Source organism: Mandrillus leucophaeus, unplaced genomic scaffold, assembly GCF_000951045.1.
Source record: "Mandrillus leucophaeus isolate KB7577 unplaced genomic scaffold, Mleu.le_1.0 Scaffold436, whole genome shotgun sequence".
Taxonomy (NCBI): domain Eukaryota; kingdom Metazoa; phylum Chordata; class Mammalia; order Primates; family Cercopithecidae; genus Mandrillus; species Mandrillus leucophaeus.
The window spans coordinates 560,782-575,849 of NW_012104654.1; the positions used below are offsets into that span (position 1 = coordinate 560,782).

At 39.3% G+C, this 15,068-nt stretch overlaps 1 protein-coding gene across 1 annotated transcript in view; it reads left to right on the top strand.

Moving 5' to 3' along the window:
• The window catches only part of ADAM23 (ADAM metallopeptidase domain 23), a gene marked incomplete at its 5' end in the record, with an annotated part of 173,423 nt that extends 162,840 nt beyond the window's left edge, over nucleotides 1–10,583 (top strand). The window contains one exon of the mRNA XM_011993918.1: nucleotides 7,047–10,583. Coding sequence (XP_011849308.1) covers nucleotides 7,047–7,095 — 49 coding nt within the window. The remainder of the gene's footprint in view (nucleotides 1–7,046) is intronic.
• Between the last annotated feature and the right edge of the window lie 4,485 nt (nucleotides 10,584–15,068).

The window sequence follows — 15,068 nt, forward strand, 5'->3', positions numbered from 1 at the left end:
AAATCAGAATTTGAAAAATATGGCTTTGTGACACTTAATATTTTTAATGAAGGACTAAATATTGACCTGATAGGTAGGCCTGGTTTGTTTTCTTAGTGACCTTTTAGTTTGGATTGCACACTGCTTACTGAACTAAGATTGTTTAAATAGGCACACTGGGTATTCACAAATAAACTTTAATTGTGATCAAAATTTTGAAACGTGATTTATCCAGGCTGGGATTTCTATACTCCAGAATCATTGTATAATTGCTTTTTATACCTTTTCATGCTATAGTGGCTTGATGATTATGATTTGTAGGTAAGGCCTCCTATGCCTTCTGTGATCAATTAAGTTTGAGCCAGATTTACAGAAACAAATTTAAATGGGAAATAAGACCATTACCCAAATTCAAAACCCACTTTGCCTCCATCTGGTTACTCAAAAGAGGAAGTTTTTGCCCTGAACTATCTGAATAATTGCCTTAATTATAAACTTTATATGTTTTATATTTGGGATTTTGGATTCAATATGTTTCAGCCAGCTAAAGTGTTATTTTTAGAAACTGATTAAAGAAACCAAAGATGATTTAAATACATTCAACATTTTCTGCTAATTTGTTATCATATTAAGATTTAATGAGTAAGCCTACAGTTTTTGAGTGCCTTTAACTTGAAATAGTATTATAAAATTATACATCTTTTCTCTTAGTATATTTATAGAGTTGAACTTGTTTAGTGAAATAGTTTTGGCATCAGTTTCTTTTCAAAAACACACACATAAAATGGACAACTCATATTTACATTTATTGTTTTGGTATTAATAAAATTATTGCCCACATAGTCATGCATGTGGCATCTAGTAAGAAATATATTTTCGTTTGGGCGGACCTAATTCAAGCAAAATTTTTCTTAGTGTTCCACTGCTACAAAAGTCATTGAACATTATAGTACTGTCATACTCTTATAGTGCTTCCTTGAACTTTTTCATAAGTATGCCTCAAGAAAAATAAATTTGGATCATGCCCAGGCTTATGCCTCATTTGGCATTAAGAAATCCCGGTTTCACAGGCCTGGAAAACAGTCTATTACACATCTTTGCCATCTAGCCACATGCAATGCCAAATTTATCATTGCAGTGTTTGGAGAGAAGAGCACACTATTCTGTAGCAGGACCTCAAAACAGTGGCCTGGCCTAGCTCACAGCTTGAATTGCATGTTTCTTTGGGGAGAAATGGAAAAGCCTTTATCACTGTGTATATAAGTGGATTAGGCCCTGTAAAGATTATTTATATCTGAGAGAGAGAGAGATCTCATTATCACAAGAGCAGAAAACAAAAGGTGGGGGATCAACACTTGGTGAGATGAGAAACAGCTGTTGTTGACTGTTCCCTGGTTGTTGCTGTGTAGGGACCTACCTGTACTGCTGAGCTAAGCCAAAGCCCCTTCCTGTGCCCTATAACTCTAATAATCACTTTCAGGGAGAATTGTGTGGAAAGCCACACAATAGGGTGAGGTATTTCATGCCCTGAAGCAAAGAAAACGATGAAGAATAATTCCAGAACATGTAACTTGAGGAGTTTAAATTTGGAGAATGTGCTACTCCTAGGTGTTGCTACGTGAGGATCTTAATTTGCTTTAGATTTTAGTAGTAGCTATGTGGTTTGTGTTCAGCTTTAAATAACACTTCTACCTCGTAATAAAAGGCTTTTGGTGCTGAATGATAATGTTTAGATTTTCCCACCACTTGGACAGTTCTGGAGATTACTAGTCTGGAGACAATTCATAAGTATAATTATTTGCTATTTGAACTGAAAGTCTTTGAGCCCAATGTAAATGTTTAATAAGATATTCCTTTAGAATCAGAAGTTGAAAATAGTTTGTACAAAAGATTGTTCTAAATATTGCTATTGGGAATGCCTCCTGATATCAGGTTTTTATTTCTAGAAGAAAAGTTGGTAAGGTAACCTGAACAATTTGAGGGCGTGTCAACTTTTTGATTAAAGGAAAATATAGTAACTGCTCAGGGAAAATACTAAGTTTTCCTAATGTCACATTTCTATAGGTGTACTAGTGAGCAGTTTAGATGTAGAAGTATCATACTATACGTGACCTGCCTAAGTGTAAATGAGAAATACAGCTATGCTCTAAGCTATGACCTTGTCTGCCATTCTTTAAAGTTCTTTCCTTAAACCATTGTTTCCTCCGAAATAGGTGGTAAAAAGCATGAAAATGTGTGCATGTGTGAATGTATGCACATTTATGTGTGTGAAGTGATAATAAAGATGTATCAAGATTATTATAATCTGGAAATAATAGATTTAAATTACATACTTCCTTTTAGTAGAGTAGTTGAGTCAGAGAGCTTTGGTTAATGCAAGCAAGATTTCCACAAGCAAGGTTGTGGATTTCCTGAAGAATTTTTAAATGCTTTATTTGGTAGATTTTTAAAAAATATTCTGATTTTTTAAAAATACTGTGTAATATTATGGGTAGTAACTTTACTTAATTTCTTTTCTTTTCTTTTTTTGAGGTGGAGTTTTGCTTTTATTGCCCAGGCTGGAGTGCAATGGTGTGACCTCGGTTCACTGCAACCTCTGCCTCCTGGGTTCAGGCAATTCTCCTGCCTCAGCCTCCTGAGCAGCTAGGATTACAGGCATGCGCCACCACACCCAGCTAATTTTGTATTTTTAGTAGAGATGGGGTTTCTCCATGTTGGCCAGGCAGGTCTGGAACTCCCGACCTCAGGTGATCTGCCCGCCTCGGCCTCCCAAAGTGCTGGCATTACAGGCGTAAGCCACTGCGCCCGGCTAACTTTGCTTAATTTCATACTCTAGAAGTATGAGGTTACTAAGGGTATGATTAGTCTGTAGAGTCCCAGGTATTGAGGGTCTTAGGATTTTCCCTATGAAATCCTGTGAAAAACCAACATAGGCATGTGGCACACCAATTTGCTCTACTTCTGTATCTGCATTTATTTTCATTCACCCTGTGCTCCTGTTCTTCCCCATCACCCACACACACAGAATAAAGTTATGAGCTGTGGTGCAGAGGATTGCAAACCTCTGTCCTAGTTGACTCATGGAGACTCATGATACCTACCCAGCATGAATAATAATACTGCTTGATTCGACTGTTAGAGCTGTTGCTTTTGCTGGACATTAGAAAAAGCTGGACCATTTTAGTAGCATCTTCCCTAAAGCTTAGGAAAGGTGAAAAGTGTATGAAAAGAGAATTTTATATCTCCATTTAAAAGTGAACAGGATTGCCTTCAGCGCCTTAGACATTGCTATTTATCTGGTATTCCCTAAATTTGAATGTAGAGTTTTAGATGTGAGCAAAGTCATTTATACACACATTAGTAGGTGGTGGTGGTAGGAAATGAGAAATTCTAGGTGAAGGTAGGAAAAGAAATGAAGGTAGTAGTAACATGGTTTGTTGAAAATTGAAATCAAAAGGACTACAGGATGAACACAGAGTTCTTCCAATGATCCTGTAACACCTCAGTCTGTGGAACCCCATCACCACATCTTACTCTCCCACTACTTGCCCTGTCCATGGGATTCAGTGGCAAAGTGGATTTCAACAGTGGCCGTACTGGCCTGGCATAGCTACTCCTTACATTAAAGTGTTAATTCTGTGTAAGTATCATACGTGGTTCCTTCTCTCTGAGAAGTTATTTGTGTTAAAAGCTCTTGCTGAGCCTAACTCTGGATTTAAGGGATTCTGTCTGGCCTGTGTTCCATTTTATTGGACATGTTAAAGAAAAGGTATTTATGTTCTCACACAAAATGGAATTTAGAGAGGTATATCTAGACTATTACCAGCAAAGTTAAGAGTTATCTGAGGCCGGGCACGGTGGCTCATGCCTGTAATCCCAGCACTTTCGGGGGCCGAGGTGAACGGATCGCCTGATGACAGGAGTTCGAGACCAGCCTGGCCAACATGGTGAAACCCCATCTCTACTTAAAATACAAAAAGTAACCGGGCATGGTGGTGCACACTTGTAATCCCAGCTACTCGGGAGACTGAGACAGAATCCCTTGAACCCGGGAGATGGAGGTTGCAGTGAGCCGAGACCACACCATTGCACTCCAGCCTGGGTGACAAGAGCGAAAAACTCTGTCTCAAAAAAAAAAAAAAAAGTTATCTGAATTCAAGTCAGATAAAATTTGAAAGGAACTTAATATTGCTAATTATATTTTCTCAAAAGAGTAAACACCATTTTTTGTGGGGGCGTTTTGATTTTTATAGGATTAGGAAATGGAATTAAATTTGGCTAGTCTTTCCATGAGGAGGATAGCCAGACTGCTGCTTTTTTGAATTCCATGATTATATCCCTGTCCAAAATGAGAAGCCTAATTCCCTTAATGCCTGGGACTCTTGGGTTAGGCACTTTCTCTTTCATGGTGCCAGACAGGCCAGGAAGATCAGTGCATTTCCCTGCCCCAGCACCCCAAGGAAGTGAGCTCAGTGTATGGTGGCCTAGGAGGGGTTGGGCTAGGGGCACTTCATCAGGGGGTGACTCAGCATAGAATGATAAGAATGTGCTAACCATGGATAAATATATGCCCTTGAAAGAAGATCTAAAGGCTTTACAGCTTTGAAATGGTTATTGTTACGCAAAGAGTCTTGCTTTAATTTTGTGTAGATGTTTATGTGTATAATGTATATTGTAGACAAAAGTCCAGATTATTTCCGAAGTAGTAAAAATTGATGAAACCTGTGACAATGTAAGCTTTATGGATTATGCTGGTGTTTTATAATGATCCAGAAATACCTTACAGGTTATGAGAAAGTTAATTACCTTCACAATCCTAGTGAGCAGAGGGTATTCAGAAGAAACCGTTATGGAAGAAAGATAGCAAGGACCTGCCCACAGTAGTTGTACTTTCACATTAAAATTGAACTGCAAGAATATTTTTTTCATAGAGAAAATTCAGACCGTTCTCAACATAGAGTGGCCATGGTGGTTTTACAATTGATGTGTGAGGCACCTTCACAGCCCACTTGCCTCCGGAGTGTTCATCTCTGTCCTCATCGTGTGGTTGCTTCCCTTGTAACTGAGCTCACCTTCCCCCTGCTGGGACATCAGTGGAAGAGCGAAAGTCCTGGAATGCCCCATTGGTGTTCAGAGTCCATTTTCATCCAGAAAGATACAGGTCTGCAGGATGGCTCGGCCTCTCGGTCTGACCTGGGAACCCAGTGATCCTATAGAGCAATATTTCTGTAAAAAGGTGCAACCTGAGCTTCAAAAACCAACTTTTAAAAAGAGCACAAGCTTTTGGACACCAGCGGTTGTCTGTGTGCCAGGATGAAATGGAAATATCCTATCTCTATTTAAAAGTGGACTGCATTGCTGTTATGACCTTGGACATGGCTACTTATGGGTCATTCCCGAATTTGAGTAAAGGAATTTAGATGTGGGCAATATAGTCATTTACATGCACAGTGCTAGTTTGGTTTGCCCTTTCCTCTACATTTGGATTTACTGAGGAAACTTTAACATTTATCTTGAGTTCTAACAATACATAGCTTACAAGATTGGGGCCTCTTGTTCTTCAGGGTCACTTCACAGGGTCAGGCAGTCTCAGTTTTTCCTCCCTGACTCACAGAGTATGGCTCCTTAAACCTCTGCCTTCCAGGGATATGAACATAGGTGGCAGATGGAGACCCTGTGGTCTGCAGCAAACTAACTTGGTGGAGGATGCGTTATGGGATACTTGCCTTTTGGTCTCACACTGGTTTCTTGGGCAGCATCACCAGTGCCCGCTTCCAAGAATGTTGACTTAAAAGAGGGCTGGGTGGGAATGATGAAGAAAACTAAGCAGCATTGTTGCAGATAGTGTTGGCTGCAATGGTTGCCTGCTAGGCCAATGAGTCACACACTTAGGTCACTCATGAAGATGTTTTAATGTAAACTTTTAAAAAGAAAAGACAAGTTTTCTTTAAAGACTTTTATGTTGATATTTCAAAAGAGAAGCATCAAAGTGACCATCTTGGGAAAAATAAGAACTTTGCAGGATGCCTTTATACTTATTTTGAGCTTTGGTTTTGTTTTTATTTTGAATTACTTGTTGGGGAGGAGGAATATATTGCAATGGCTTTGATACTTAGGGCCTGTAAGGGTATCCAAGCTGGCCCTGAGTCAGTGGGCAGGGGAATGAGGGCTCTGGGGACTCCTCAGTCTCCAGTTTTGCATGATGCCTCGGTGGCAGCAGCGTTGCACCCGCCCAGTATGCAGACTAAATGCATGAGCCCCTTGCTTGATGCCCCACATAAAGCCAGACCATGGGGAGGTTGCAACCAACTTTTATTGTTGCCTTGTAGTGTCTTGCTGGTTCTTTCTTTTCTCTTTAAACATAGGAGCCACTTTTTAGGAGACTGGACATTGTGAGCAAAGCATTTTAACTTGCCAATTTTCAACTAAGCTAAATTCTGCATTTGCTTAACTAACCTGAACCTGTGTCCACTCTCCTTTGAGTGCACCGTCTTACTGTGCACTCTGTTTTCCAACTTTCTAGATATGAAAAATGCTTGTTCTATAGTAGGGTAAGAGCTCACACACCCAAGGCAGCAAGATAACTGAATAGAGCAAGGCTTTTTTGCCACTTTGGCAAAGGCCAGTCCACTGCTGTAGAACTGGTATAAGCCTGAAGGGAAGTAGCTACGAGACTTTCCATTTTTCTTAATTCTCCCAATAGGCCGCTTCACGGAAGAGGCCTCCCTGTAATAATTTTCACCTAATGAATTAGCAGTGTGATTATTTCTGAAAGAAGACAAATTGGGCCGCAGAGTCTTCTTGTGATTTAAAATGAACAGCTCAAAGTTTCTTTTGGTCTTCATCAAAGGACATACTCTAGGGGGTATGTTGTGAAGACATTCAAAAACGTTAGCTGTTCTATCTTTCAATTTCAAGTTATTCCGGAGACTGCCTCCATGTGAGTTAATTACTTTGCTCTGGAACTAGCATTATTGTCATTATCATCACCATTCTCTCATCATCATCTGATTAATATTGTGGATTTTCCCCCTCTGCTTGCATCTTCTTTTGACGCACTCTGGAAGAAATGTCAAGAAGAGAAGGTTTGATCCTACTCAGCAAGGCCCCATCTGAATCAGCTGCGCTGGATGGACACCACCTTGCACTGTTGGATTCTGGGTATGACATACTCGCAGCAGTGTTGCCGGAACTATTAAGTTTGCAAACAAAACCTTTGGGTGGTAATGACTACGGAGCTAAAGTTGGGGTGACAAGGATGGGGTAAAAGAAAACTGTCTCTTTTGGAAATAATATCAAAGAACCCCTTTCACCACCTGTCAATAAAGGGGGAGGGGGCAAAAGACCATGCTATAAAAAGAACTGTTCCAGAATCTTTTTCCCTAACGGACGAAGGAACAACACACACACAAAAATTAAGTGCAATAAAGGAATCATTAAAAAACATAGTAAATGATTTTTTTTCCCTCAGCCTGCTGGCACTTAATATCTTCTAAATGATTTGGCATGATTTTTTTTTCTTTACTACCGATGACAAACTCCAGTGGCATGAAGATCTAATTTTCGAAAGGGTAAAAACTGCATGGCATATATACAACAAGCTAGCAAGCCAATTCTCAGCAAAACCTGCAACAGAATTCCTAAGGTGAAGATGACAGATGAACACACAGAAGCTGCCTGGGCCTCTTCACTTAAACATGTCCCCACACCCCATCCTCTCGGAGCCCCACTACTTACCCCCCACCTCCCACCCTCTATAATCCCCACTCCCCACTGGAGACCAGACCAGGGCAGAACTCCACGGACCTTGCTCTTGTTGATTCACTTTCCCCATTGTGTTTTCTCCTGGACTGAGCATCCTTTGGAAATGGGAGCTGGAATTTGAACAATGATGCTATTGTATAGTTCTTTTATAAATGTAAATATGGAAATAAGAGATTTTGACACATCATTTCCACTTGTCTGTATTGAGATATTTTCCTTGTAAAGGGTCTCTGTAAACTTGAGTTTATTTTTTGCTCCCCATCTTTTTTGTTTCTTGTCTCTCTTTCTCTGTCTCTGTCCTTCTCTCATAATATGTTATACAATGACTCTTGGGCTTGCTTAAAAAGACAGATGTAGCCACAGATGCAGGGAGTTTGGGCACAAAACAAGTGCAGTTTAAAGTTGGTGTGCATTAAACCAAAAATAAACAAAAGGCGGGGGACACAAACAACAAAATAACCCATATCAAAGACACAAAATTATGTAAGTGGAAATACATGTACTAAGTCTCAAAAATTTTTTGATGTCATTATAAACCTATGTATATAATGTAAGAAAGTAGACACCCTTTCAAATTAATCACAAAAGTGCCAAGCTCATGATTTTGGTTTTCGGTGTTGACAATTTTCTTTCCCTGTCTTTAATGTGAAAGGAGGATAAACTTAAAGCCTTAAATAAAAAAAAAATTTAAATGTTAAAAGCTTGGAAAAAATTAAACTTTCCATTTTATTTGTATTTGTTAGCGTCAATATTTGATCCATGCTTATTTTCCTGCCTCAAAATATATATGGTAGAACCCTATTGGAAAAGTGGTAATGGGAATAGAAGGAGCAGTTACCTTTGTATCCACGTTGTTAACATAGGCTTTTATGCTGTGCCATGCTTTCAAGAAACCTTGTTTGACCTCCAGCATTTTACTGATCAGTGTACCATTGCACTGGATTGTAATGGGATTCTACTATATACAAATCCACATTCTTCTTCTCCCTCTAGCCAGATTTGCAGATGTAATCTGGGCTTTCCAAGTCCCTCTGAGTTTCCTTCACTTTTACTGATTTTTTTCTTCTAAATATGGTCAAGATAGCTTCTGTCACATGTTAAATAAATAAGCTAAAGAAATTCGGTCCCAGCTTTGTTTTAATGTACAAACCTGTATGTGATCACTTCAGTGAGCATCCATCTATAGATGGGCTTTAGTAAAGACTGTCCCAAAGAGCCCCTACTTCTCTAATGCCCTTTTTTTTTTTTTTTTTTAAGGAAAAGGACATGCAGTTTTACTCGTCACTTCTTTATGACACCAAATCCATTGCTAGATTTAGCTCTTGGTCCCTTTTCAGCAAGATTCATGTTATCAGTCTTACAACTTTGATTTTGGAAAGTTGGAATGCACTGCTTAACACAGTGGATTTTTTCCCCCGAGGTGTCTATCATTGGGGAAGTACCACAGTCATAGAGCAGAAACTTTAATTTCTATTTTCTACAATAGACCATCACCAAACATCTTACTATGTTGTTGCTTTCTGAGTAATAGGTGCTACACAGGTAGGCGGGCTTTCTCTAGGACTAGCTGTACATTATATTGTAATAACAGGGCTATCTACAAGGCCTCTCAGCCTTACTCCTGGCTTCATAGGACACAGGTAGCATCCCTCTAGTTAGCGGCAATGGCTCTTTCAGCTCGGAGGAAGCTTGGAGGAAACTCAGATTACTTGGTATCTTTTCCTGTTGCTGCATTGCTTAGTGTTTCCTTGTTGCTGGTTCCTACTCTCTAGTAGATACTAAGCTGCTGCGAAGTACACCATACACATTTCACTGAGATTCCAGAGGCACCATGGTGACTTAACAGAAATAAAATCGTGGTGGTTACAAAACAATTTAAATCTCTATTGTTAACTTTTAAGCATTTCACAAACAACATTGTAAATGTGCGATGTTATGTTTTAAATCAGACCACAGTGGTCCCCAAATATTATGTACATATGGCAAATGTCAGTGTAACTTTTTGTTACACTGGCAATTTCATAGGTAATCGAACCTATGCTCCAATGTTAAATTATTTGTGTATATGTAAAATACACAAGCTTTAAGCTATGTGTGTATGAATATGAAAGATAATGCAACCATATCAATCGTAAAAATGGATTATAATTATTTTTGATGGTATTAGGTTATGTAGTTTCAAACTCTTTGCTGTATTTTCTTTTGCACATGCCATTCATTTGCTAATTTTTGTGGTGTGGAGATTCCTTTTTATTAATTTGAGCCCAAAGCACAAGTGTATCACTGTTTAATGTTACCCAACAAGAGTTAGTGTTAAGTGATGACCAAGTTCCCATTTCACCTGCTCTATTTTTGCTGCGTTAATTAATGACACCTGGATGAGGAGACATGCGCTAACTTCATTGCTCATCTGGGATAGTGCATGAGCCCATTAGAGCTACTCCTACTAGATAACTGAGCAGTACACATAAGTGCATGTTATGAAACATGAATCACATAGAGCTGTGGAGTTTTACCAAGTGGTGTGTGTGGTTTTTGTTTTTTACTATGCAACGATGGGAAATGCACAAACTTTTCAAAGACTAGTGTCTGAAGAACTTTACAAACAATACTTGAATCCTTTCTTTAAAGTTATCCCATCATGTTTTATAGTCATTGTTGCTTCCATTGTTAATTTCCATTTTTAAGTGCTTTGTAATTTTTTTAACTGCACTACCTGAAGTTTTGTTTGAAATTAATAAACTCATTCATATCTTGTTGGCTGCCTATGAATGGAGATTCAGTAGTCATTGTATGCATCTTTAAGTCAAATGTGTATTAAAAGTTTCATTAACATAGAATGTCGTAGCTTTATACTTTAATCAGTTCCTTTAAACCCCTTTTCTGTGTCGTCTTACATTGCTGATTAAATGGCTGTGTGCCTGATATCATCAGAGTTTTAGCATGGATCCAAAGGCTCACTGAAAATTTAAGCAGTCAGTGGCACAAAACAAAATCTCTGATTATTGATAAATATATGCCTGATTAGGATTCAGTTTCATTGGATTCATTGGACTCTTTTGCTTCTTATAAATCAGAAAAAAGCTACCTTAGGATCGATTATAGGTTTTTTTTTTTTTAGTGTCTCCCTTCTGGGTTTTAAGAATGGATAGCTAGTAATCACATCCACACTTTGAACCTGGTACCAAATGTATGATCAAGCAACAAAGAAAATAGAAGGAAATCTGGTTATATAAATTGTACTGTAGGCCGGGCGCGGTGGCTCAAGCCTGTAATCCTAGCACTTTGGGAGGCCGAGACGGGTGGATCACGAGGTCAGGAGATCGACACCATCCTGGCTAACACGGTGAAACTCCGTCTCTACTAAAAAATACAAAAAAAAACTAGCCGGGCGAGTTGGCGGGCGCCTGTAGTCCCAGTTACTCCGGAGGCTGAGGCAGGAGAATGGCCTAAACCCGAGAGGCGGAGCTTACAGTGAGCTGAGATCCGGCCACTGCACTCCAGCCTGGGCAACAGAGCGAGACTCCGTCTCAAAATAAATAAATAAATAAATTGTACTATAAAAAACATTCTAAGGAAGGCATTTCTTCACAGCTCCCATGGAATTGGTCACCAAATTATATCCCTTCTTCAAGAATGTCTTCCATATGTCTCCTCTCCATCCCATTGTCATGCCTTGATTTGGCCTTAACAGACACATATATCTCACATGTATCTACAGCACTGACACACAGTTGCTAATCTGACCACATCACTCCTTTGATTAAGCATTGCAGGGCTTTTCATTCCCTGTAAGTTAAGGCTCAAACTTAATAACACAACGTAAATTCCTGCCCACCTCTCATGATCTCAAACCTGTTTCTTTTTGTAGCCTCATTGACTCATCCTCTTGTAGTTGCCTTAAAGGCCCCCTGGAGGAACCTCTTGTACTCAAGGCCCAACAATCTTATTTAAATGTTACGTCCGTTACCCATAATTCTTTTGTTTCCATGTCATTTCATGTAATAAATATAGAAACACTTTAAAATAGCATGAATATTATACTTAAAATTAGAAAGCTTATTAGAGTATTTGAGTGTTGTTTATGTTTGACTTTAAATGATTTGTTTTTGTGTGTGTTTTCCTTTAAGTCATTCTGTTTTTGAGGATGACGTTGAAATGAGTTCTACTCCATGCTTCCTTGGTAACTGGTTGAGAAAGGTGACCCAGAAACTCCCTAGATAATAGAGCAGCAAACCTAGAGTTAAAATTTGATGTGAATAAATAGATAATCCATATGCTTATGCTGGAATTCCCAAGTAACTTTTAAAATTTAAAATAAGTGCCCTTTAGTTTAATGTGCAAAGGTTAGGGAGTTCCACTCACTAATTTATTCATTCAACATATTTATTATGTCTCTATGCTATGCCAGGAACTCCTAGGAACTGAAGGAACAAAAGAAAATTCTTGGCTTAAAGTTGCTCACAATTTAGCAGGAAGAGACATGTTTAAAAAATTTTTTTCTAGACCCAAGGTGATGAGTAAACTAAGCTACTCTTGTGCTGGGAGTAAAAAGAAGAGCAGTGATGGGTAGGTGGGCGAGGGATGCAGAAGCCTTTCTAAAAGAAGTGAGTTTGGAACTATATTGAAACGTGACAAGAATTCACCAGTCTAATAAAATGGGAAACATACTCAAGGTACAGAAAGCAACAAGTGCAAGACCCAGGAGGAGGCGCCCAGACCCTTGGGTAAGTAGAGCTAAACGTCCCATCCGTTCAGCCTCAGTTTCCTCCCACCTCAGTTCTCTCCTTTCTTTCCTTCCTATCTTTCTACAAACTCTTGATCTGTAAGAATCCTACAGTAGTCAGGCTCTAAGGACACATGATGAGCTCAATCTTGTGAGCCAGATGCAACATGCAATACTATGTGGCAAGTGCCGTAATAAACACAAGTATAAGGTGCTTCAGAAGAAGAGAAGAGCAAGGCTTTGTCCCTGATCTTGGGGTCAAGTAGAGTTTCACAGAAGAGGTGGCAGTTGAGCAAGAGGCTGTGCCTGTGCACTTGGGCCTAGTACTGTGATCCCTTATTGTGAGTGAGATTTAACCAGGGCTTGCTCATTTTGGTGGTGGGGCTAGGGGAGTCCATTCATAAATGCCTTGCAAGCACAACAATGCGTAATGCTCAGAATTGTCTTCACCAGATCTCTGAGTGTCTTTTGTTTGTGTGAAGATTATGATCTCTGTTAAAACCTTACATTTTTAGACAGTTTTCCACTGATGTGCTCATGATGGATCAGTCTTAAGTGCTTGAGGCTGTCAGTAATGACAAAGAGGGCTTCTTGACCTGGCCTGTGAGCCTCTAATATTTTCTTAGCATGAAAATTCCTAGCTAATCTCAGTCTGGAGTTACGGGATGGGTAAGAAGAACAATAAAAGGTTTTAAAGCATCATTTAGTGTATCCTTCCACTAATTAGGGGTCAACATTTTCTAAGTGTAGTTGAGCCTCTGGTGAACCAAAATTAACATTTGCCTATCTGCTAAGCTTTGGAGAGAAGGTTATCATTCCTCAAACTTTTCAGAAGCCCATCCACAGGTCTGGCTCCTTGACTAGAACAAGTTTTTGGCCATGTATGTGACTTCTGGAGAGAAATGAAATGCCTTGATTCTTCTTCACGTGAAAACAGATTTCCTGCTGATGCTCCTTTGGCAGTTGATTGCTTGTGCACACACGTATCCTGGTGTGATTGTAAGGACTGTACTTGTGGCCCTATGGAGTCCATCCTTAGGAGAACATTTGTCTGACTATGATGATCATTGAAAGCCAAATTCGCCCAGTAAGTCAATTGGTCCTACAAAAACAAGGCAAAACAAAACAAAATCTGAATGATCAAGAGTATATGAAGAGTTCTTCAGATCTCTTTGGAGCTTTAAATAGCTTCCAGCCTTCAGGAGGTAAATGAGGTTGCAGCAGAGGTTCTTGCTTCTTTAGGCCCAGAACTTAGAGTAAGGACAGAAAAAGGTAACTTGGATTATAAATGACATCAGGGAGGCCTCTTTTCCAGCAACAGACACAACCTTGTAGAGCCATTGTAACTCCTGTAGAGATAGCAAATGGATTGCATGCAGTAGCTTTAAACTGCTTTTCCTATATAGGTGAAGTGGCTACAAACCAAAGGTCATAAATGCTAAAGTCTACAGGAGCCAGTCAGTTACTAAAATGAGCCGAACAGGGCAATGGAGGAGATGAGAGGGCTGAGGGAGGCTGAGCTGAGTTGGAGACCATACAACTTGTCCTGAAGGGAGCAGTCTCTATTCAGCTCTAGAAAATTGTCACTATGAGGAAAAGTGGGCCAGTCATTGCTCATTCCATTTATTTTTCTAGAGAAGCCAGAAATCCAGGCTTTTATATAGAATTTCCTTTCTAAAAAATGGTAAAACTCATTTATATTTTTTAAACACTGTAGATCAAGATGGTGAAAACAGAAGCTGTCTTCACATAGGATTGGGTCTACTGGCACCTAGTGGGGTAGCTTCTACATAAGATAATAGGACATTTTTATGTCTGCCCTCTGATAGCTCCAATGAGTATGCAGACATGGCCTTGCTTCCAGTCAGGGTTACAGGGTGCCCTGTGAAGGCTTGGGCAGACGTTCTCATGAATTGCCACTTACAGTGTTGACTTAACTATTGTTTTGTGTGGATAGGAAGCAGTCACTGAAAGCCACCAGTATCAAAGAGAGCGTGCCTAAACATACTTTCTTATGGTGGTGCTTTGTGTAATAGCTAAGCTTACTCAGATATGCTAATTTATGGGAGATGAACTAAACCTACATTGGCAAATTGAGGCTCATTCCTCAATGCTCATTGAGGCTTTGTCTCAATGTTCACTAAGGCAGTGTAGTGGCTGCCTGGATCCTGAGCCAGTGATTAGAGAAAATGCTGTGGTTGATTTTGGTTGTCTGCTACCTGGCAACCGGAAGTACCTGACTAGGTCCGCATAAATCTTAAAATGGTGTTCCTTTCTGTCTTTGATTCTCAAGGATAATTGCAGATAGGGATGAATCAGTAGAGCTAACTAATCCAGAGGCCCCACATAGTATACTGGATTCAGGGAAATAAAGGATTCTTGAACAAAGAAATACAGAAGCTGAAAAATCCAGCAGGAAGGAACAACTGTTTTTTTTTTTTTAATTATTGTTGTTTTCTGATAATTATGAAATCCTACATGTTTATTGGAGCAAATTTGAAAAACCAAAAAATTTAAAGAAGAAAATTGAAATCATTATCATCACCACTTTATAATCTCCATTAATAGTATGTTAATTTCTTGAACTCATCATTTTCTT